This window comes from Melitaea cinxia, chromosome 18, assembly GCF_905220565.1.
Source record: "Melitaea cinxia chromosome 18, ilMelCinx1.1, whole genome shotgun sequence".
Classification (NCBI taxonomy): Eukaryota; Metazoa; Arthropoda; class Insecta; order Lepidoptera; family Nymphalidae; genus Melitaea; species Melitaea cinxia.
In genome coordinates, this window is record NC_059411.1 from 11,994,164 (window position 1) to 12,017,744 (window position 23,581).

At 34.9% G+C, this 23,581-nt stretch overlaps 1 protein-coding gene and 1 long non-coding RNA gene across 2 annotated transcripts in view; one reads left to right on the top strand and one right to left on the bottom strand.

The window, feature by feature from the left end:
* Positions 1–23,581, top strand: part of LOC123662395 (serine/threonine-protein phosphatase 2A 56 kDa regulatory subunit gamma isoform-like) — a 48,988-nt gene that overhangs the window by 13,648 nt on the left and 11,759 nt on the right. Inside the window, exons 2-4 of the mRNA XM_045597239.1 lie at positions 2,736–2,913; positions 21,658–21,857; positions 23,192–23,395. Coding sequence (XP_045453195.1) covers positions 2,736–2,913; positions 21,658–21,857; positions 23,192–23,395 — 582 coding nt within the window. The remainder of the gene's footprint in view (positions 1–2,735; positions 2,914–21,657; positions 21,858–23,191; positions 23,396–23,581) is intronic.
* Positions 23,055–23,229, bottom strand: LOC123662397. The gene is made up of 2 exons (XR_006744494.1): positions 23,135–23,229; positions 23,055–23,096 (listed from the first exon to the last, which is right to left on the bottom strand). It is a non-coding gene; the product is annotated as an uncharacterized LOC123662397 (long non-coding RNA).

The following is a 23,581-nucleotide window of genomic DNA, read 5'->3' on the forward strand; positions in this document are numbered from 1 at the left end:
GTTTATCATGTGGTCAAATTTAAATTTAATCGAGATCTGATTATAACTTTTGGAGTAATCTTTGATAATACGTATTTACTTGACTATTTTTTCGTCTACCTACATTATACGTATTACTTGTCGATATAATTGAAGTCGGTTTTTCTTCGTTTGCCTGCAAACACAATTATTATTATACTAATTCATAACACGTACCTACATGCCTACCATACAAAAAATATATATAATTTGGTCGTCTTTCGGAAGTTATGCGCGTTATAAATTTCGGTGATACATTTTTATTAATACAGATGATATACATATGTATCAGAAATAACATTAACAATATGCTGTATTAATAATTTTATAACTTAGTCCCGTCAACTTGTTCAAACGAGCGTTAAATCTTCACAAGGAATTCCAAGCACGAAAATTAATTTTCGATAGTCACGGAGCCGTCGCAGTTTAAAACGATTTATAAATAAATCCATTGTGAAGCCACAATGCAAATGTGTAAAATATTAACTCATAATTGTCATTTCTTCGACCGACTATTTTTTAATGGTTTAAAAATATTTTAAATACCTATTTTAATAATATTATATGCACGGGACCGCGACGTTCAGTCTCTTCAGTAAGATCATCGTCCTTTGCAAAGATGTCAATATTTGTCTATATAACAGTATAATATAATAATAAAGCGAAATAAAATATAACATACTTTCCACGTGTAAACCGATAGTTAGAAGGAATCCTGTGTTTGCGTGTGTGTGTGGTTGACTTCAAAGCAGACCGCGATGAGGCCACCGATGGCGTAGCTAAAAATAGCCAACCGTTAATGTCATTCCAGTGGCTCCCGCTATGGTGTTCTATTGACATTGAATTGCTTTTGATCCGCCCACGGCGTAGTGACGTCACTTGGCCTACATATACCACATGTGGCGCCTGCTTCGCAACCCGAGAAATATGTCATCTGGAAGATTAACATAAAATGTAATTAATTGACATAAATGTCAATGTCAAATAAAATTCACAAATATATAAAGTATAGATATTTAGGGCAGATATTTATTGTTGTCTACCATGCGACGGGAAACATTTAAACCCATTGGACCAATTGTTATTATAAATATTTCATAAAGATCTTTAGCTTTATCCGTCAACCCGCAGTGGGGCAGCGTGGTGCATTATGCTTCGATCCTACTCATTCATTCTAAAAAGAGACTGTTACAGATTGAATTGATATATGTCGATCAATCGACCGAGCGATCGTAACTCATGGTAACGAAGTTATTAATTGCCATGCCGCAATGGAATAAGCAATTATTTTTTATTTTTCTCTTTTATGAAGTAGAGGTCTTTGTTGCAGCTGTGGATAATTTACAGCATAATATCAAATATTACTTATTTGACAAATAACTTTAAAAGAAAGTAAAGTTAGGAATATAGTGACTACAACGTACAAAATAGTGTTATCGTGTGTTATACGCGTACTGTTTTAAAGGCAATTTCAAACAAGAATGAATTACGCAAAACGGCCAAGAAACATCGGAGAAATCGTTGTTAATATATATAAACGCGGTAACGTGTTACTTTTATAGACGTTACCTTGATTTTCTTGGAATTCTATGTTTATGTATCATTTGGTAGAAATGGGACGTCTTAAGATCGTCATATTTAACAATAAAGAAAAAATTCAAAATTAGCCCACAATTCGACATAAGGGTGTACGTAAAATAATAAATACACTATAATCGTAAATATATTGGTAAGGCGTTTTTTGAAGTTGGTAAAATATTGAAAACAAACTTGTAGGTATAGTATTTGAATCGTATTCATCTTATATGCCGTCGTTAAGTAAACGTTTAACGTATACCTATAATAAATGAAGATCATTTTTCAATTTCACGTCAACAGCGGAGTGTTTTCAAGTAGTTGAAAAGTATTGATATGTTCTTACTTTGTTTAAAAGGATAAGTTACATCACTTTTATGACATATCACTAGCTAACCCATCACACGTTGTCCTCCTTTCTTTTCCTTTTTTCGTAATTTGTACTTCTTTATTTGAAATTTTACGAACTGTCAAACTTGTGAAATTTAAATGATCGTAACATTTTCTGTTCCAATTTTCTCACTTTTTGTTTCCTTCCTTGTTCCTCCCTTACAAAGTATTAAAAAACTGAAAAATTAAGAATCAGACGAATTGGTCGAGCTGTTCTTGAGTTTTGTGTTAAGCAACACATTAAAGTGATTCATCATTTATTAGATGGGCCCAAAAAAGTTTAAACTTCAAATTTAAACTAGGAAACTAGAATTAGAATAGTCGTCACATTGTATTTAGTTCCTATCTTTGACGTTACCATAATTAATTATTTATTTTAGCAATAATATTAGCGTTTATCTTCTTTATTGCCAGTTTTAATGTATTAGGAACACCTAAAGCGGAAATTAACAACATTAAATTGGTAATTTTTACCAAAACATAAATTACAGTGAACTATACTCTTTTACCATATATTTGTAAAACGAACATTATATTTATTCTTAAAGTACGCGCACAAAATTGTTACAAAATTCAAGAAAGTTTTCGCTAATTTATTAAATCTCACAAGCTATTGTGAAGTTGTTCGAGTATATAACTAAATATAAAGAATTAAAAAGTTTGGATGCTAACTAAAAAATAAGTACAAATGTTGTATCTCAAAAACGCAAATACGTAATGTTAGTATTAAGATATACTTTTCTTTGTTGTAGAGTCGTGCAGAGAAGCCGGTGTTGGGCACTCGACCGCCGCCACCCGCGGCTATAGTGCCAAAATCCGCAGACGGCCCCCGACCACCCGGTTGGAACGGTCAGCCGCGACGGCACGGTTCCAGCCGTTTCAACGTGCACAATCACAACCAAGAACTCGTCAAACTACCCCCTTTAAAAGGTAAGACATGTCACAGTACTTTTAAGATTTAAACATAGTGACCTCTGCGAGTTATTGTCTCTTCAATTGGTAAGTATTTTATGAGGTCTACTAGTTTCATTTTTATGTCGCCTGTCTGATATGTTTGAAATTAAAACATTTCTATCGCTATAAGGTCAAACGTCAGGAAAACACACATGCTTAAAATAACTAACTATAAGTTATGGTAGCAAACTCAACATAGAATTTAAATTTATTAGGTACATTTTAACATTAGGTACATTGCAAACTTAAGTATACCCAACGTTATACAAATATCATACTAATAAAATCAGTCCGTAAGACACTTGACAGTTCTTTTTTATAACAGATGTTTTTTTTTTAACTTTTTAATCTGTTCATTTTGAAAGCAGTTGTTATTTTGCACATTACTATTATTGTACCTCAAGCCATTAACGACATGAACAAACTTGTTTAAGTATTGCAGTACAATTACATATTACATAGACGATTCGTATATGAGGATCTTTGTTACTCGTGTGTGAGCATAAGGCGCGAATAGCTCGTTGAATGGGAGAGGAAGCGGAACTAAGTACAAAGCAGAGGATGCCAGGCAAAAAGCCGGGACGAACACGCCACTTAGCAAAACGGAGCAAGGGCTCTTCTCATTAACGGATTCTATTTTGCACCTATTACAAAACGAATTTATTTTTTTGTAAATACACAATGCCATGTGTATTTTGATTTCGTGCGAGTAAAAAAAAATTGAAAAGATGGGCTTTTTTAACTTAGACAGGAAACAGTATAATCATACAAAGATACGAAAGTTGAAAAGATCATTGATGTCTATTTATGAAGTATGAACATTTTTTCCATAAAAAAAACAGCTCTAAATATAGAGACAGATGAAGAAAAGAGACAGACGATGAATAAAAGTTATTTTTTCAAGCAATGAACATCATAATATCATTGGTGCAATAATAAATAACAAATTCCCTTAAATTAATATTCTTATTTTATTTACTGCATAAAAAAGTATTTAAGCGGCTTTCCTGTTACGAACACGATTTACGGCGTCTGGTCGATCAATCTATTCACACGGTAACTTTAGGAGATAAATTTTATACGTCACCTACGCCCTATCCACGTGTCTGGTCTGAATGAAGAAATAACTTGTTCACGTGTTAATACTAAATTACAAGGTACATTCTTCGACGTCGCACAGATTTTTAACCGACTTCCAAAAAAAGGAGGAGGTTCTCAATTCGACTGTATTTTTTTTATATGTATGTTACATCAGAACTTTTGACCGGGTAGACCGATTTCGACAATTTAAATTTATTTGAGATCTAATAACTACTTTTCGAGTTATATCTAATAATGCGTTTTTACTTGACGCTTTTTTCGTCGACCTACGTTGTATTATACCGCATAACTTTCTACTGGATGTACCGATTTTGATAATTCTTTTTTTGTTGGAAAGGGGACATCCCTAGTTTGGTACCGTGATAAGGAAACCAGGATCTGATGATGGGATCCCAGAGAAATCGAGGGAAACTCTCGAAAATCCCTAATAACTTTTTACTGGGTGTACCGATTTTGATAATTTTTAATTTAATCGAAAGCTGATGTTTATCATGTGGTCACATTTAAATTTTATCGAGATCTGATAACTACTTTTTGAGTAATCTTTGATAACGCGTAGTTGCTTGACTATTTTTTCGTCGATCTACGTTGTATTACTTGTCGATGTAATTGAAGTCGGTTTTTTTTTCGTTTGCGAGCAAACACAATTATTTTATGAAACATTGTTGTAATATTGCTCTAAATGTTTTTCACATTCTTAAATATTTAACTGTAAATTAGGTATTACTACTTAGATGCATTTTTTTTAAACAAAAACTTTTCCAATATTTTGTGATAATGAAAGATGTAAATAACTTTGTCATTAGGATACCTCCCTAGTATGACATCGCTGTAAGACAACGCTGTCATCATCAGTCATGCATTGTTCCATTTAAAACAATACATGCTCTGCTTTATTTTTATCTCTGTTTCTAACCAAGTTGTACCGAAAGTATATCGTAGAATGTACGGAATTAAGGCATCCCTAACATTTCGAGATAATCGTGATAACAAAAAGACACATGACACGTCCTCGACAGTGGAGTGCCAAAAGATATGTTGTTAGAACATCTAAGACGCTTTACTTAGTTACAGTAAGTATGACTGGTCTGTTTGCGTAACTATTTTTTTACATAAATGTGTCTACATTTACTGTATTATAAATACGTATGTCAGTCGGCCGTTAGTAAAAAATAGTTAATGTTGCACACCTTAAGTATAGTAGACCTTGTATATTAAACGTATTCATTAATTTATTTAGCCTATTAATAGATCTCAACTCCATACTAATTGTTAATTAGGATTGTCTGGAAATTTATTTCTTAAATAAGTAATTTATATATTTTTTTAAGAAAAAATACTTATCTGTGTATTTTTGTACAAACTAAACATAATTTGATTAAGACTAACTAAATGGTACGACGTCTGTGTTATTTTTATCTTTAAAAATTGATTCAATTAACTCGTAATTTCTGACGTATAATTTAATTGCAAATTAATGCTACTAGAAATTTATATCAAGTGGATTGAAGACGTCAGAAAGCTCTGTATTGATTTACATAAAGATGCTGTAGATTCACCGGCCACTAAACACTAAACTAGACCGTTATATTTTGTGATGTTAAAAACAATCGTACGCTTAGAGTATTTATTTATTTTGAAAATGTTAATATGTGTTTTAAGTAAGAGCCGAAAAATATAGATATTTTTGTAATAAATGTACATATATAACACGTATGCGTATGTATAGATAGTACCTCCAGACTCGAGGTGGAAATAGAATTCTCGACCCTGGAAAGAAGAGTGATAGATAAGTGAATTACGTTTACCACAGCCGATGGATCCAAAAAAAACCAATTACTTTTATAAAAATTTATTAATATAGTGAAATTTAAAATAAAACTTATTCTAAGTAACAATAGTGCTCGATGCTAGAAACTCTATATAATTAATTATTATTTGTTAAAAATTTAAAAAGTAAAATATGAGAATGCTGATGATGCTCTTGATTGACGTCATATGTTGTAGCGGCGACTCGTGGCGACGCGCGGTGTCAGCGATTCCCTTGTAGGCATTGTACGTAACACCTCCACCCGCAGAACAGCAACTATTTTGTCAGCTTCAGAGAAAATGTTGCTGGAAGTTCATCCCGTCTAATGGTAGTTTTATCTACATCTTCATATACAGGTGTCTTAGGAGTTTGATGCTTCTCTTCATTTTCTGATTTGAAGGGCCAGCATCTATATCTTCGCCTTATTAATACAATGATAACAACTGATACACAAGATATAAGGATGTAGAATGGTATCGTTGTATGGTATAAAACAATTGATTGCGTCTTATCTATCTGTATAGGTCTTTCTATTAAAAATTTATCTTGGATGCTGTGAAGTTCGTCTAAACTAATTGTTTTAGAACCGGTATGGGTGTAGGTAGTGGTTTGATTAATTTTGTTGTACGGGATCCTAGATAGCTTCAGCGGCTGGCCTTTTATCTCATCATTTTCATTGATGACAGTGAATTCACTAGTCCGCAGCAGGCAATTTATGGGAATGGTGACCAAATAACTTCCTTGTAGTGTATTGAATTCTTTTCTTTCACATGATAATTGCACTTTCTCTGGCTCAGGTAATGAGATGACATAATGTTGATCGTCCAGTTTAACTATCGCTACAGCAGATAACATAACCTTCGTGAAGTGGCAAGTTTCCTTTAGATTTTGGTTAATGATGAGCTCTTGAATGCAGTCTGGTTCTGTACGAATTTGATGACTTATATTCTGGTCACAGAGATATAATACTCTGCTATACTTCGGGCATTCAGCCTCTATGTACACAAATGCTTTCTCATTTGTTGCTATATAAGGAAAGGGAGGAATAAGGGCTAGTTGTTTTTCATTTGGAACGATAGATAATCTGTACAAGTTATATCTGTCTAGGGATATTATAGGAAATTTGTAAACTATAACTATTGTTTTATCATTATAGTAGGAACCCGGTTTAATTAAGTCATAATATTCCCGTAATTCTAAATCAGGAATTTGCTCCTTACCATATATACTTATTAACTTATCTAACATTGATTTTAATACTTCTATATCTATCATAGAATGATGAGTGCTCGATGCACGAATAAAAGCCATTATATTTTCTAACCTAACTATTTCTAGAACTAAATCCTCTACGTTATTACTTATAATTCCTAATAATTGGGCAAACTGTGCTGACTGGACTAAACTATTGTCTCTACGCGAATTTACTTCTAAAAGAAATTCTAATGTGTTATTAATTTTTTCTTGATTTATGGTTAACTGGTCTAAAATGCTTTTATGTTTTAACATCCATTCTTTACTAAGACTAATATGACTATTGAATTCTGAAATAATTTTATTCTCGTTATTTTGCAGTATTTGAATAGCCTCATTGTATTTTTGAGCATCAAGATAGTCTAAATTACCTGTAATACTTTTTATTAATGATCCAAGGCTATCTACAAGACCTCTTTTAACTCTTAAAGGTTCTAAGGATTTAACTTGACTTAATACCTTGTTAAGCTTGTCTGTAAGATAATTAATCTGGTACTCGTAAAGAATGTAAGTTTCATTGTTCAGTCTAGTCTTGAATATGTTAAGTTGTGTCTGTACAGAATATATTTTATCTTCAATGTCAGTTAGTTTTACATACTGTATAAAGGAGTGATAATGTGATATTAGTCTGGTCGGTCCCAATTTGTAGGGTAAAAGTCCAGGTCCGTCAGCTAAGCTTTCAAGTCTTATGGTTTGAGGATGCGACACGTGTATTGTCAGCAATAGCAGAATCCTGCAACAATTGATTACTTTTAGGTACACGTTTTAGACGCGATTTAGCTACGGGGCCTCGCTTTTTCGAAGTGTATATATGGATTGGTAAATCAGCTAAGACTGTGTCCTGTGTGTATCGTGGTGCTAACTTCTGTCGGCTAGCTATAGGGTTTTTGATAAAAACTCGTTGGTCAGGCTGGTATTCTACTTCGGGTTCTCGATTTTTATTTCTATTATTCATTAAATTTGTACGGTCTACATTAGTGGATTCGTTAATTACCTCATATACGGTTTTCATCTGGTCACGGTGTGTAAGGATATATTGTTGCATTAAATGTTCCGTTAAGTCTATGTCTAAGGGGTCTCTGGGGTCGAAATGTCCTCTAATTATGTCATGGGGTCTACACTTAGTAAAGCTATGTATGGAACTGTTGTAAGCTAGTATCGCGTAAGGCATTTGATTTACAGTGGGTTCATCTTTTTGTTTCAATCGGAGTATGCGTAGATGTTCTAATAAGGTTGAATGGAATCTTTCTACAATGCCATTGTCATTTGGGGAATTAGCTAAAGTTCTGTGGTGGTTAATTTTGTGTAGTCTTATAAATTCGTTAAAAAGTTGGTTTGTAAATTCAGTTCCATTGTCAGTAACTATAGTCAGGGGTAGTCCGTGGTGAGTACAGTAAATCAATAGTCCTTGTAAAATACTGATTGCTGTACCGTCACGTAAATGATAAGCTTGACCGTATTTTGAGAAGGAGTCTACAAATGTCAAATACTTCTCGTTCTGAGCAGTGAATATATCCATGTGTACTATCTCTAAAGGTTTGGTTGCTGGCGGTACAATATTAAATATTGGTCTTATGGGGTTTCTGTCGTATTTTGTCTGTCCACATACAGTACATTCATTGACGTATTTGGTGATCTCCTCTTTCATTTTAGGCCAATAATAGCGACGAGATAAAGCTAATTAACATTCATTAATGCCTCTATGATTTGTCTTTCCTTCGTGATAATGTTTAAGTATCTCTTGCTGCCTTAAATATTCCTTTACATCTTCTAGCTCGGTTTTTGCCAAAACTAGATTCATAGAGGAATTTTTAAAATTTCTCTGGAGTATTGGTAAAATTGAATACATGCCTAAGGGTGGTGAGATCTTAAGGGCGGTTTTTACTTTAGGATTAACGTATTCTTTAATAGCATTAACAACGTCTTGTTCTAAGGAGGATTCTGAAACATGTATGTGAGTCCGCGTGTGAGTGTCAAACGGTTTTGTTACGGTTGTACGTCGTTTAATGTCACCTACTATAGTGAAACAGATCTGTCTATGGAATTTATTAAGGGGCTCGTCAGTAATTGGTATCTCAAGTATGGGGTTTTCGCTAGATGTATGTATGGTAGCAGTTGAGGATCCTGATGGTTCGGGTATGATGGATAAGTCGATTCCACATTCTTTTAAAAGAGATTCAGTCTCTTCGTTATTTACTTGAACTCGCGACAAAGCGTCTGCATTGGTGTTACATTTTCCTTTTTTATAGATAATGGTATAGTCGTATTCGCTAAGTTTAAGTCGCCATCGAGTAAGTCGAGAGTTGGGTTCCTTTAAGTTCATAATCCATTGGAGGGGTTTATGATCGGTAAGAATTTTGAATTTACGGCCAAATAAGTAGGGTCTAAAATACTTAGTAGCCCATACTATGGCTAAGAGCTCTTTTTCAATTGTACTATAATTTAACTCACTATCATTTAAAGTTCTGGATGCGTAACAGATAGGCTTATCGGAACCTATTGGACCTTGAGAGAGAACAGCACCTATAGCTACATTTGAGGCGTCGGTTGTCAAAATGAAGTCCTTTGTAAAGTCTGGATACTGTAATATGGGGTCGTTTGTCAGAAGAGTCTTACATTTTTCGAAACAGTTAACGTACTCGGAATCTAATATAATCTTATTGGATTTCTTAAGGCATTTAGTCATGGGTTTAGTTAAGCGTGCAAAGTCGGGAATAAATTTTCTATAGTATCCTAGAAGTCCTAAAAATTGTTTTATTTCTTTCGTGGTTTTGGGCAAAGGATAATTTTCAATAGCTTTAATCTTATCTGGGTTTGGTTTTATACCATCTCTACTAATTAAATGACCAAGATATGCAGTTTCTAACTTTAAAAACTCGGATTTGTCCATTTGTATTTTAAAGTTAGACTCTCTTAATCTACTGAAAACTTTTTCGAGATTTATCATGTGTTCTTGAAGTGATGTACTGAATACTATAATGTCATCGAGATAAACTAAGCATATTTCATTTTGAAGTCCTCGGAGTACGTTATCCATTACTCTTTGGAATGTTGATGGAGAGTTCTTTAAGCCCATGGGCATGCGTAAAAATTCAAAATGCCCATGTTCGACATTGAAAGCTGTTTTTGAGATGTCATCAGGGTTCATCTCTACTTGATAAAACCCTGAAGCTAGGTCTAGGGTGGTAAAATATTGGCATCTACCTAACTTATCTAGTACGTCTGTTATATTGGGAATAGGATATTTGTCGTCAATAGTCTTGTCATTTAATTTACGAAAGTCTACTACAATTCTCCACTTCTGCCTACCGGAGGCATCTGCCTTCTTAGGGACAACCCAGATCGGTGAGCTCCATGCTGAGTCCGAGGGTCGTATAATACCCTGTTCTAACATCTTGGTTATCTGGTCCCTAACTTCCTGTCTATGTATGTAGGGGTATCGATAACTTTTAGTGTGGACGGGAATTTCGTCATGGGTCCTAATATGGTGTTTGATTTTATTAGTGAATGTAAGGGGTTCTCCTTCTATATAAAACACGTCAGCGTACTGTGAACATAAGTTTTGTAAATTAACTCGTTCCTCAGCATTTAGATGGTCAGTACGAAGTCTCGCTAATACGTCCTTAACGCGTTTCGGGTCTTGTTCGGTACGCGTGCACTCGATATTACACATGTCTAGTTGTACTGGCTGGTCACACAAAAAGGTCACATCATCATTTGTCGGGTTTTTAACTTCAACTATACTAGTCCTGTCGGTCACAGTCGTAATACAGTCATGAATGATACAGTTAAATAAAATTTGTGAAGGTATATATACTTCACCATCGGGATGACAGATAGGGATATTAACTAAGCGAGTAGAATTGGCTGGAATAATTATTTCAGAGCTGGGTTTTCTACATTGATAACGTAGTAGTGGTATGCTAGCACTTTCAGTAAACAGTATATTATGTTTAAGATCTATTTTACAGTTTTCTAATAAGTCTAACCCTATTAAACCATCAAAGTAATTATGAAATTTATATATAAATAGCTTCATATTACTTTGTATATTAAATTCTGGAAAACTAGGTATAGTTATTGAATAGTCATGAACACTAGTTACTCGTGAATTAGTTACTTCGAAAGGATCAAAATTTTTAGTTATATACGGATAGAATTTTTCTACAGCTTCGGGGCTTATAAATGATTGATTTGCGCCGGTATCTATGAGGAATCTAAGAGGTGGATTACGAATCTGTATAAAAGGTAATTCTTTTTTTGAATGCAAATTTAATTCTATCTTGGTTTTTGAATCGCGGGAATCCTTCGTAAAATCCTGCTCCTTTTGACTTGTAGAAGGTTGTGGGGGTTCTTCATTGTTATTAGAAGGTGAGTTGTAGTCTTGAGAGTCGATGTCATAAGGGTACTCGTAGGGGGTATGAGTAGTATTTTGATAGTCATAATAATTATAATCATTGTACGAATCAGTATAGTCGGTATAGTATTGGTCGTAATAGTAGTCTGGGTAACAATTATAGTCGTCATAAGTCTCATTAAAGTTAACTTCTTTTGATTTAAAGTAATTCGATGGAGGAGGGTTTCCAAATCTCTGCCAGTCATGTCCAGGGATTCTAGGTGGTAATGGCTTAGGAACAAAGTGAGTGACTCCACTCATAGGCTTCACATTAAAATTGTGTGGGGGATTTGATCGGGGCGGTAAACGAAACACATTACTCTGGGGGTTGTAATTCGGTGGCGGTGCGCGAAACATTTGCTGGGTTCGACTAGGGAAACGATTCTGTTGATTATTGAATTTAAAAGCTTGAGGCTGTGCAACAGGAGGATTTAATCTAAAACCTTGGGGTTGTGGCTGGTAATAACGCGGTCCAACTGGAACGGGCCAGTTAGGTACGGGTCGCATAGCGCTGGGAGTATTTAATACCATATTATGAGACGTAGCTTTAGACGTATTCTGAGTATTAAATTTAGGAGGATCATTACGCTGCTGTAAATACATTATATTTAGTTCTTCTTGAACAAATTCTAAAGCCTTTTCAATCGTTTCCGGACGCATGCAACGGATACGTGAACCTAGGGGTTCTTTTAACCCACGTACGAAAGCCTGCATTGTAACTTTTTTATAAAGTGTCCGCTTAGCTTCAATTGTCGTCTGTAAGCTCTCATGTAAAGTTACGTATGTCATTATGGTGCTGAACAAGGTCTGGCATTGATCATAAAATTCCTGAGGGGATTTATTACCCTGTGTAGCCAAGGAGAGGTCATTGTACAAAGCCGTTTCATCTCTTTGATCAGAAAAATTGTTAATTAAAGCTGATCTTATTCCAGTCCAGGTTTCAGGGATGCCGTTGGAATTAATAGTTGACGCGGCGGACCCTGTTATTTTATTCAGTATACCGTTTAAAAGACATAAATTACTTAATTCGCTACCTGGTTCGGCACTCGCATATTGTAAAACTATTTGATCACATATATTAATAAATCTAGTTAATATATTCGGGTTACCATCAAACTCTGGCACTAGGCGTAAGGCCTTAAAAATTACGTCGGGATCGTATGACATATTTGAATTAAATGAAATATTTAAATTAAAATCTAATTTACTATTTATATTTCTATGACTATCTAATATATAACGGCGAGCCTGACGTGATGCAGGTTGCCGGGGACAAGGCTTTTCGTGATGAAAAATATTGAGGATAAAATATCTTAGGACAAAAGGAAGCAACACGAGAAAGATTCAAGTGTAACTCACATGTGTTTCATCTCTGGCTCTTCTTGGTGAATCGATGCCTGGATTCTCCACACGGCTTGGCAGCTCCGTAGATTCTGGATACTCGTAGCGTGACTTGATAGCCACCGGGCGACTCGTGAACGTGAATATCGATATGAGAATATTCTAATGCTCGCGAACTGACCCGCGAGTATCCTACCGACTGCGCCAATTACGTTTACCACAGCCGATGGATCCAAAAAAAACCAATTACTTTTATAAAAATTTATTAATATAGTGAAATTTAAAATAAAACTTATTCTAAGTAACAATAGTGCTCGATGCTAGAGACTCTATATAATTAATTATTATTTGTTAAAAATGTAAAAAGTAAAATATGAGAATGCTGATGATGCTCTTGATTGACGTCATATGTTGTAGCGGCGACTCGTGGCGACGCGCGGTGTCAGCGATTCCCTTGTAGGCATTGTACGTAACAAGTGCAAACTGCACCACCGTACATACATACACGTATGTACACATAAACAAACAGACAGACAGACAAGTATTTCTTAGCTCCTCAAGTATAGATGATGCTTAGCGTGAAGCCATATCTTGGAGTTTCAATAGGTTGTCTTCATTAGTACAAGGCAACCTCATTTAGTTTTTCTCATATGAATTATTCTTATTTCACAGTTTTAAATGCCCATTTTAAAGACTCCTACATAACCACTGAACTAGACAACTGAGATAGAACACAGCAGGAAATTTCCTGCTCAAAATATGGAGCAGCCCGACTGGGGTAGTCCATTGACCTTACAGAAGGTCACAGCTAAATAATACTATTTTCAAGCAGTGTTGTGTTCTTCTTGGTGAGTACGGTGACCAGAACTCCTGGGGAGAATTGGGGATAGGGTCGGCCACGCACTCAGACGCGTTTTGATAATCTACCAGAATACCTAGCCCAGAAACAGATATTAGTACATATATCCGTTGCCGATTCTTCAGAATTGGTCGTAAGCCTTACTTTTACAAAAAAATAATTTAATTTTAAAGTTTTAATTTGTAAAATGACGATTCGAAAGTGCCTTGGGGCCTATTTGAATAAAGCTGTTTTTGATTTTGATTTTATCTAATCTATTAATTTTAGTTTTAGTTAGTTTACCACACACCACTACATCAGAACGGTTGTCTAATATATTTAGGTATTTACTTATAAGGTATTAATAAATATTCAGTCATTAGTATTTGCGAAGATTACCCCCTACAAACAAACAAAGTTAAAAACTTAACATCTTTATAAGGTTTGTATATATTAGTATAGATATGTTTTTATTTATCTTAAAGGCAGTGTTTTCGATGAAAACTACCAGGCGGCCTGGTTTACTCGGACCTCTTACATCTATTAAGATTATTCAAAAACGGGATATTTACCATGCTTTTTTATTTTTATTCTGCAGAGCTCGATATTTCGACATTATCTACGAATATCTTATTCACGAGATAAAAAAAAATTCTTAAAATTGTCATCATATTACACAAAACTGTTACAAATTATATACCGTACAAATTACAATAACCTTCGTCGTGAATCACTCTGGCTGATAGAAAGAATTGCCTGGAAATGCAATCGTTAATTTTCGAGATTATCGCGAATAGACAGACGCGGCGGGGTTATTTCGTTTATTTGTTAACAAACATGGCGTTGTCCTTTAGTGTCCCATAAATTGTGTCATTTAACAAAAGCTAATTCGTTGACAGAAGGCTAATTAGACCTCTTATCTTAATTGCGACTTGGCCTCATCTACTGTTTGATCTTGATAATAAAGCTAGACAAGAAAACCTGTGAATTGCGTTTGTAGTAAAAATTATGTTGACAATAATTTTATCTGCTTGACTATGTCTTATATATACCGAACTCTTTTATTTTATTTTAATGTAGGAATTTTATTTTATGAGTCTTGTATACACAAAATTGGTACATACATATATATACATTAAAAACGCCTTATCCAACCGCCTCAAGACAAACGACAAATAACAATAAAAATTTAATGTATGGTTTTAACTGCAGCCAAGTAATTTTGTTTAATTTTTGAGAACTCCTGAGATAAGGGTCTCATCCAAAGGATACCAGCTCAACCTGTCCAGTGCTAACAGTTATATAAACAATCATACACATATACATATTTATAATAAAATTGTGTATCTGGTCGATATCGTGGACACTGACGAAGGGAAAGGTCCACAAGGTTAAAGTCGCTCAACGTGCAATGGATCTATGCTTGGAGTTTCTCTCAAAGAAAGGATTAGAAATGAGGCTATCCGCGAGAGAACGAAAGTAACCGGCATGGCCCATAAAATTAGCAAGTTGAAGTCATCTGTATCGCAGGACCGATGGCCGTTGGAACAGACGGGTCCTGGAGTGGAGACCGCGTCTTGGCAAACGCTATGTGGGACTTCCTCCGGCCCGTTGGACCGACGATCTACGTACGATTGCCGGTGTAGGCTGGATAAGGATTACGGAAAACCGCGATGTCTGGCGCGAACTTGAGCAGGCCTATGTCCAGCAGTGGACTGCAATAGGCATAACTGACTGATTGACTGTCGATATCTCCACATAAGAGATAAAAGAAATAGCTAACTAAAAGTTAGAGGGACTTTTAAGACAGGAATTAACCCAAAATAATTTTAGACTTTTTACATTTATCTGTTTGTAGGTTTGTTTCGACATCACACAAAATCTACTTTACGAAATTAGAAGCGGTGTTTACGTTTTTAATCCTAAATCTCAAGCCTCGTTTAAATTTTGATTTAAATTTTTCGTCTTGATACCTCATCTAGATGTGCATTTATTATTCTATAAATAATTGTAGTTAAACCGTACGAAGCAAATTCCACGCATACGAAATCACGGGTAAAATCTAGTTGAAAATAGTAAACTGTAATTATTTCTATAAGTATTTTATCTAATCTAGTAAATATTTTGCTTGATAAGAAGCCCGCTTGAGACATATTATAACTCCACAGGCAACATCACTAGGTATACAAATACATCACTTAATTGATTTTCAAAAAGTCTGCCTGTTATGCGAATGAAGTGCACGAAATACTAAATCGTAAATACCAATGAAGTTTTAGTGTATAAGTTGTGCGATGAAAATCAGTACGTACATAATTAATAACTTTCAGTTGAAATAGAGTCGTACTGTGGACGTATTTGCCTATTGTAAAGCTTTAAATAACTTGCTAATCTAAATATTTTTTTCAATAAGAATCATAATATAATTTAATTATTAAACGCCAGTACTAAATAATCTAGTTGGATGAAATAGTTTATTGAACTCCGGACACAAAAGAACACAAATATAAATGACTAGATCGCGACAAATGCCTCAAAAGACTTAAGAAAAATGTGTTATGTTCTGAAATTGAACTTGTGAAGTTGTGACCCCCGATAATTCCAGTTACTGTAACCTCTGCACTAAGCTATCATTGAATTTTTTTTTTTAAAGTCGTGTCATTCTCTCAAAAGAAATACGATGGAAGCAAAAGTATGCAAAAAAAAAAAGGTTTGAACTATACATTCGCTTTTCAGCGAACTTGAAAGGAATCTAGGATGTTCATTTCTTCTTTTCAGTTTACTCGCGACCCAGTTGTGACGTTAAACATATGTTGATGTTTTCTTCACGCCTCCCATCCTATATCTACAGCAATTAGCGGGTAGACGATACTCTCTCAAGTTCTGCCAAAATTTTCTAACGACTAAGCGATTTTAATGAAGGTGAATTCGAGCGGAAATACGAGTAGGTATCAAATGTAAGATGTAATTAATTCTTAATTATCGAACGTGTTGGCAATTTAGAGTTCGCTTGAAACTGGCAAGCGAATAAAAAAAAAATGTATTTAAATTCGAAGTCAAAAATCTTTACATAGCACTTTGTTACAGTAATCATATGTTACTGGGAAATATAATAAATAGCAATTATCTATGTTTAGAACAATAACTTCCGTGCTCTTCAAAAGCAATATCAGACGATTATTTCATACAAAATTACACGATTACGAACACTATTATAGTAAGCATTATTTTTGATGAATTACTTTTAAAATTATTATATTTTGTTTGAAAATAGCTAAAAGTATTAAAAAATAACTGTTCTGTTGGCAGTTAGTAAACTTCATAGATACTCCAGGTTAACCCCAGGTAAAAATAATAATCTTTGATAACGCGTATTTACTTAACTATTTTTTCGTCTACCTACGTTGAGTTTCGGGTTTTTTTTTTGTTTGCGAGCAAATGCGATTATTGGCATTATACTTTGTACCTATGTCAACTAAAAAACATATACATCAGTCGATAGCTACCTAAAATAGAGAAAAGCAGTAATGCATACCTTAGGAACAGACTGTATATATAAAACAAAAAGTGTATAATATTATCTTCGTGCGGAAACATAATTACGATTTACTATTTTATTAATATTTTTTTAATAACCGTTTGTTTGATTGCTTTCATAAATTACCTAGGAACGTATATAAGATAGCGCATATATAGTAATATATAAGATAACGCTTCACGATTACGAAAACAAACTGTACTCCATAGCCTGATGAAAATGTTTTTGTTTTTTTTTTGGTATTTCGTACTTTTATTCTTTTATGCTATTTTACTAAAAGTTAGGAATAAAAATAAAATCAAACTAGTTATACTTTTACTGGTTTTAGTTTTCAATGCATTTTTCACAAAATATACTTCCTTCATGCCCTAAGAACATAAAATTTATAGACCCTTTGAGAATCCTATAACAATGTATACATCAAAAATATCAAATATATAGCTCTAGATATATTTGAAAACTTAAAGTTTTAATCGCAAACCTTAAAGAACTTATAAACTGTCTGTTTAATAGTTTATGCTATGAACTCAATTGAATCAGTCTGTAAAGTTTCTACTGCTGTATATAGCTTCCTTACCATGATTCACAACTGCTGTCAGGTGTCTATAATAACTGAAATATAAGTCTAGAAATACATATATAAATACAAATACTTGCTCGAGTCGGAAATAGAACACACGAAAGTTGTCATTAAAAAACAGAACCGCGAAACTAAGCCCAGTGGAAAATAGAAAGGGTGGCTTATGTTAATAAGCTCAATAACCTATCAGAATGTCCTGACTTTCAAGAAAATGAAACGCATTTGGCTTGTATATTGAACCTCTAAATACTAACGTGACGATAATAATCGAATATAAAATTACAACAGTAACTATGTATTACTTTTAATAAAAGTAACTAGCTATAAGCTCGTATCACCATCAGGGAAGAACAGCAGCGGTAGGTACAGGAATTCACGAATTGTAACAATTCTGAAAATCTCAATATCGCGAGTAGCTAGCGAAGGTTAATTGGCAGGTTCGATATAAAATGTGTGTTTTTTTTTTAAATAAAAGTAGTTACAGTTCGCAGTTTCACTAAATTTTTAAGTTTTACTTTAATTAAAATTAAAGAAAATAAAACTAACAAATCGATTCTAAAAATTCGAGACTAAATGTTTAAAAAAAGTGTGTGTTCAATTCACACGTTACACGACAGAAGTGAAACTTTCTTTCATTCTCTCGCTGATCTTACCCTATATATTTGTGTTTGTTTCTTTATCGTGACGCATTTTGGTTTCATCAGGTTTCAAATTACGACTCTAAAGAAGTTTCACTTCAAAAATATTTTTACGTGTTATTACTACTACTATATATTATACTCTATACTGTGCTAAAATATGTTTCTCAGATTTGTTCAGATTCGAAGCGCAAAACTTAACATTATTAAGACAATTTAGTAAAACCTACTAGGGACAATTATTCCATATATAGTTACTTGGTCGTAACTTTGTTATAGAGCCCTATGAGTAATATAAGTCCATATCTGTCATCGATAATTTTATGCATTGTGTGATGCAAGGGGAGCTTAGACGAAAATAAAAAAAAGAACAGAGCTTTACACGCATATGTGTTCTTATGTACATTATTACACAGGTGGGCGATTTACATAAAGCCTTTTTAAGCATGAATCACGAAATTTTAAGCTCATTACTAATCGATGGTTTTATCAAGGGGGAATTGAACGTCTGCCATAAGAATGTTACCCTTGTCTACCGGCTCGCCCCAAAACACCCAAACAAACTTTACCCTCAGTGATTCTTGGAAAAAATTCTCCAAGGGGTTGATAGCACGAAAGACAATCGTAAATATTGTGTAAGTTTAAACTTATCGTTAGGGTTGCATGAACTTCTTGTGATATATAAGAGGCTGCCACCTTAGTGCCAGTCTTTTTTTATTGCCTGACTTTTGAATTTCTTGGTAGTTTTGTTTGTTGAAATAAATTAAATAAAATTGTCGATTCTACTTATATGAGTGTGTGAATATTTTCCTTCAAACTTGTGCTTTATCGTCATACATCATTGAATGTAATAATTTTTATCAGGTTTTTAATCTATTTGTTACAGTTTTTCGACATATCTGCTACGTCTTAATTAAATCTAATTAATTGTACATAGTAAATATAGTGACATTTGCTTGAGAAGATTTTTGTTATCTTTGTAGATAAGTAATGTCAATGTTTGCGTCTTATTATTATTAAAATGTTTGTAAACTAAAAGTAATATATTAAGTACTTTTAGTTACAACAAAATTTTGTTATGTTAGCTAAAAAGTCATCAAAACATCCGTTTTAATTTTCTACTATTAAATGTTCATAAAAAGGCACAGATGTCCAGTGATAACAATCAAAATCCGTGAGCATAGTGGTGTGTCGTGTGAAGGGTCGGAGGCGGTGGTGGCGGAGGTTGCATAGCTATGTATATATGGCGATGTGGGGCGGGGTGCGCGCGCAGGCGGCGCGGCGCGGGTGCGGGCCGCGGCGCGCCAGTCCGGCCGCCCTCGCAGCTCGCTCCGGTCCCGGCGCCGCCGGCTCCCGCTCGGATGCCGCTGCCGGCCGCCGCCTGCGATGGTCCACGCCGGGCCGGCCGCGCGCGCACCCTCTCGCGCTATGTTCGCCGCCGCTGAGACCAAGCCGCGTCGCGCTGTCTCGCCGCTCGGTATACCCAAATCGCCGTCGTTCCACTCCGGTCTCGATCTCGTCGCCAACCAGGGCACCAAGCGCTCCGAGAGTGTATCTGACGTAGCACGCGCGTTTCGGTTCGCGCTGTTCGGCATGGAGGGCCAGGGGCCTCAGAAGGCGCCTTCGCCTCCAGACGCACGCTCTCCGCCACCACCCGTCAATGCTGCCACTGTCGCCGTTTCGCCCGAGCGGCCGCCTGCTCCTAATGCTGATAAAGAGAGTTTGATGGTGCAGCTGCCGTTGCTGAAAGGTTTGCTGGATTCTAACGTACCTACGTATTTACTACGTCTTAGATAATAACAGAGTAAACACAAATATCTATATCAATAAATTAGGTTTTACAATATCCCTAAATAATGTTTTAAAGTACAATCAGTCTTCTGACTTGTTAGAGACAAGCAGACAAACTATTAAAGAAAATGATCAGTTTGCGGGTGTTCCTGACATGTATGTGACTTTATCGACCACTCTTACCTCATTTCTATATGCTGCTATCTTCTCGTCGTTACATTTAGGAGTTAACATAGCAAATAACCGTAGCGTATTTCTAATAAACTTTGTCTCCTCCACCAAACACAATTCGAGTTAAGCAAATGGCGAGACCGCCACAAAAATATATCGACCCATCGGAGGCCGGTAGTTGACGGCTACATTTATAAGCATAGCCCATAGGGCATGGGAAATGGAATGTGACGACGTCCTTCACCCTACATTTCGTATAAGTACTTCATATACCTATTTATCCCTTTATAAAATATTGGAGCATGAAACAATATTTTATTCTTATCAGACAGGTCCACATAACATTTTAATCACTAAAACTGAGATCACATCCATGTTAGCGTTTAAACCTTTAAGTTTAGATCATATTAAATTATCAACGCGGATTACATATGGCTTATCACGGTTTTAGCGCAAACTATACAGGTTTCAGGTTTCTATGTGCAATAATTTGATAAGTATTTACATTCAAAAATAACATTTATTGCCCAATTAGTGTGCATTAATCCTCCATAGCTTATTTTATGTTTATTTGCGGAATTTGAACGCTCTGCGAAGATATTTTTGGATGTGTAGATTACCATAATACACTATAATCTGGTTTATTTTTGGTATTGCACGAAGAGTACAGCTCAGTTGACGATATATAAAACTGTAGACTAGAATTGCGTTAACATTGAGTAGCGTAACTTCAGTTAAATATTATATATGTCAAAAGTTCGAACACCCGTCTTCGTCGACCTTTCAAGGTTACGAAATAGTTTCGCAGGTGCGATAAAGCAGTGATCAGCATAACACGGATACGGTAACGAGTTTGACATTGTATTCATTACACCGATGCAGAAATTCAATTATACCAAACAAGCTCAGTCGATCGGTCAGACGGCGGTACAGGTTAATAGGTAACGATCACAGCAGTTAGAGCCGGACAGACTAGTAACGGTGCCACTATATTACAGTTCTAGTACTCACGTTCAACGTAACAGTCTGTGAAGCCTTACGCTTTAAAAAAAACGTCTTATGAACAAAGTTATATCGCTATTTACATTGAAACACTGCAGAGGCAAAAAGTTTTCAAATTAAAGAACTTAGTCTCGTCCAAGGTGAAAGTTCTCATTTAAATTTAGAAATTTACAGAAAGCTCGACAAGATAATTTTTTTTATTATTAAGTTTTTTAGTAAGAAGAAATTTAAACCTCTAATATCAATTATATTTTTAATAGATGCACCGGCAGCGGAACGGGAACAGCTATTCGTGCAGAAACTGCGACAGTGTTGTTTGTTATTCGATTTTGCGGATGAACCGCTGTCGGATTTAAAATGGAAGGAAGTGAAACGAGCCGCCCTGCTCGAGATGGTCGAGTACGTCACCTCAGAGCGGGGTGTCATCACAGAAGCTATTTACCCGGAAGCAGTCAATATGGTAAGTTAAGTCAGTCACCGAAGTCATAAGTCACCCTTAACGAAATCCTTATTAATTAATTGGTGATTATAATTAAAAGTTGGGGTTATCCCAACTGTCCAATATACTAAATATCTACCACTTTCATTTTATACTACGTAAACTCGATTCGTGGTTGTAGGTATACATAGATATTCTAAAGAAAATAATGTCAATAGTGGTGATCAATATTACTTAAGCGATTTCAATATAATTGGTTTTAGTATCCCATACTAGTTGTACACGTAATATTAAGACATTGAAATACTATGACATTAAATATGGGAAAAGAAAGAAATTCCTAAGATTTCGTCTCATCATCGTCTAAGTCGGTTTTGTCTTGGTCGATGTGATGGTAAAAGAAAATTATTCTAACATTCGTTGCAAAGACCCTTTTTATAATTAATTGTTTTTGGCATACAGCACTTTAGTCTCTGATGCAAGCGTATTCGTAAAGTAGGTCGTTTTAAAGTACTCCACGCAGTCCTCAGGTGTTACCCGTAAATGCAAATGTACTCCTCGTTTATTATTCCCGTACCAGCTGCAATCCGACCTTAATTTACATCACGCATTAAAACAAAGATTATTGGAACAGCACTCTGAGGGTGCACTCACAAACGACATTGGCTTTGACCCACTCTCGAAGCAGCGAAGTGTTTGACTAACATTGAGACTAAAAATAAAAAGCTGACTCATTCAAACTGTTTAACTTTTTCAATGTGAATGAAAATTCTTTAAGCTCATTATTGTTGTCTAGAATGACTTGTATTAATGATTATGAGTCTGTTTCAACGTGATACATTCAAAGTGCAATTGACCCGTCAATGACTATAATTTGTTCTATTCAGTTTGTATTGCAGTGCACCACTGCGGTGTTTTATATCACTCCTGATCTCAAAATTACATTGCTGAGTTTAATGAACAGGAAACTCTGTTGTGGTGTTTTATTATGAGTTTAATTTTTGCTACAAAGTACTTTCCTATTTATCACATTAAGACAAAGAGAGATCAAATAAGTAAATAAGATAGATACTTTTAGTAAATATTGATAAACGTTTTTTAATGTTTAGTGTTAATCAATACATTTTATGTGGTATATATGGTTATAGCGTAATATGGTTAAAGAGATTACTTTGAGGGTATATTTAATTTTTCATAAATAAATAAAAAAATCCAATATTCTAGTATAAAGTAATCTTATATTTCATTATAAATGGCGTCCTCGCCGAGGAATTATCATAACAAGTTTCTTCCGTCACTGTTTGCCGTGTACATATTAAGATAACCTAGTAATAATAGTTTATCTTCTTCCGCAGTTCGCAATAAACTTATTCCGAACATTGCCACCGTCGTCAAATCCAAACGGTGCAGAGTTCGACCCAGAAGAAGACGAACCAACGTTAGAAGCTGCCTGGCCACATCTCCAACTGGTCTACGAGCTGTTTCTACGACTTCTGGAGTCACCTGACTTTCAACCTAACATAGCCAAAAAATATATCGACCAGAAGTTTGTCCTGCAGGTAAAAACTTTGCCATTATATTGAAAAAATAATCCTTGGTAATCGTTTGTGTAAACGTTTCCATAGCACTCGCTAATATATAAACAAAGCAATTTTATTAGTATAAGTACAATGCTGACCAGAAAAATTTGCACCATTTTATGGAAAAATTACCATCACGAACATTATTAAAGATAAAATGTCTTA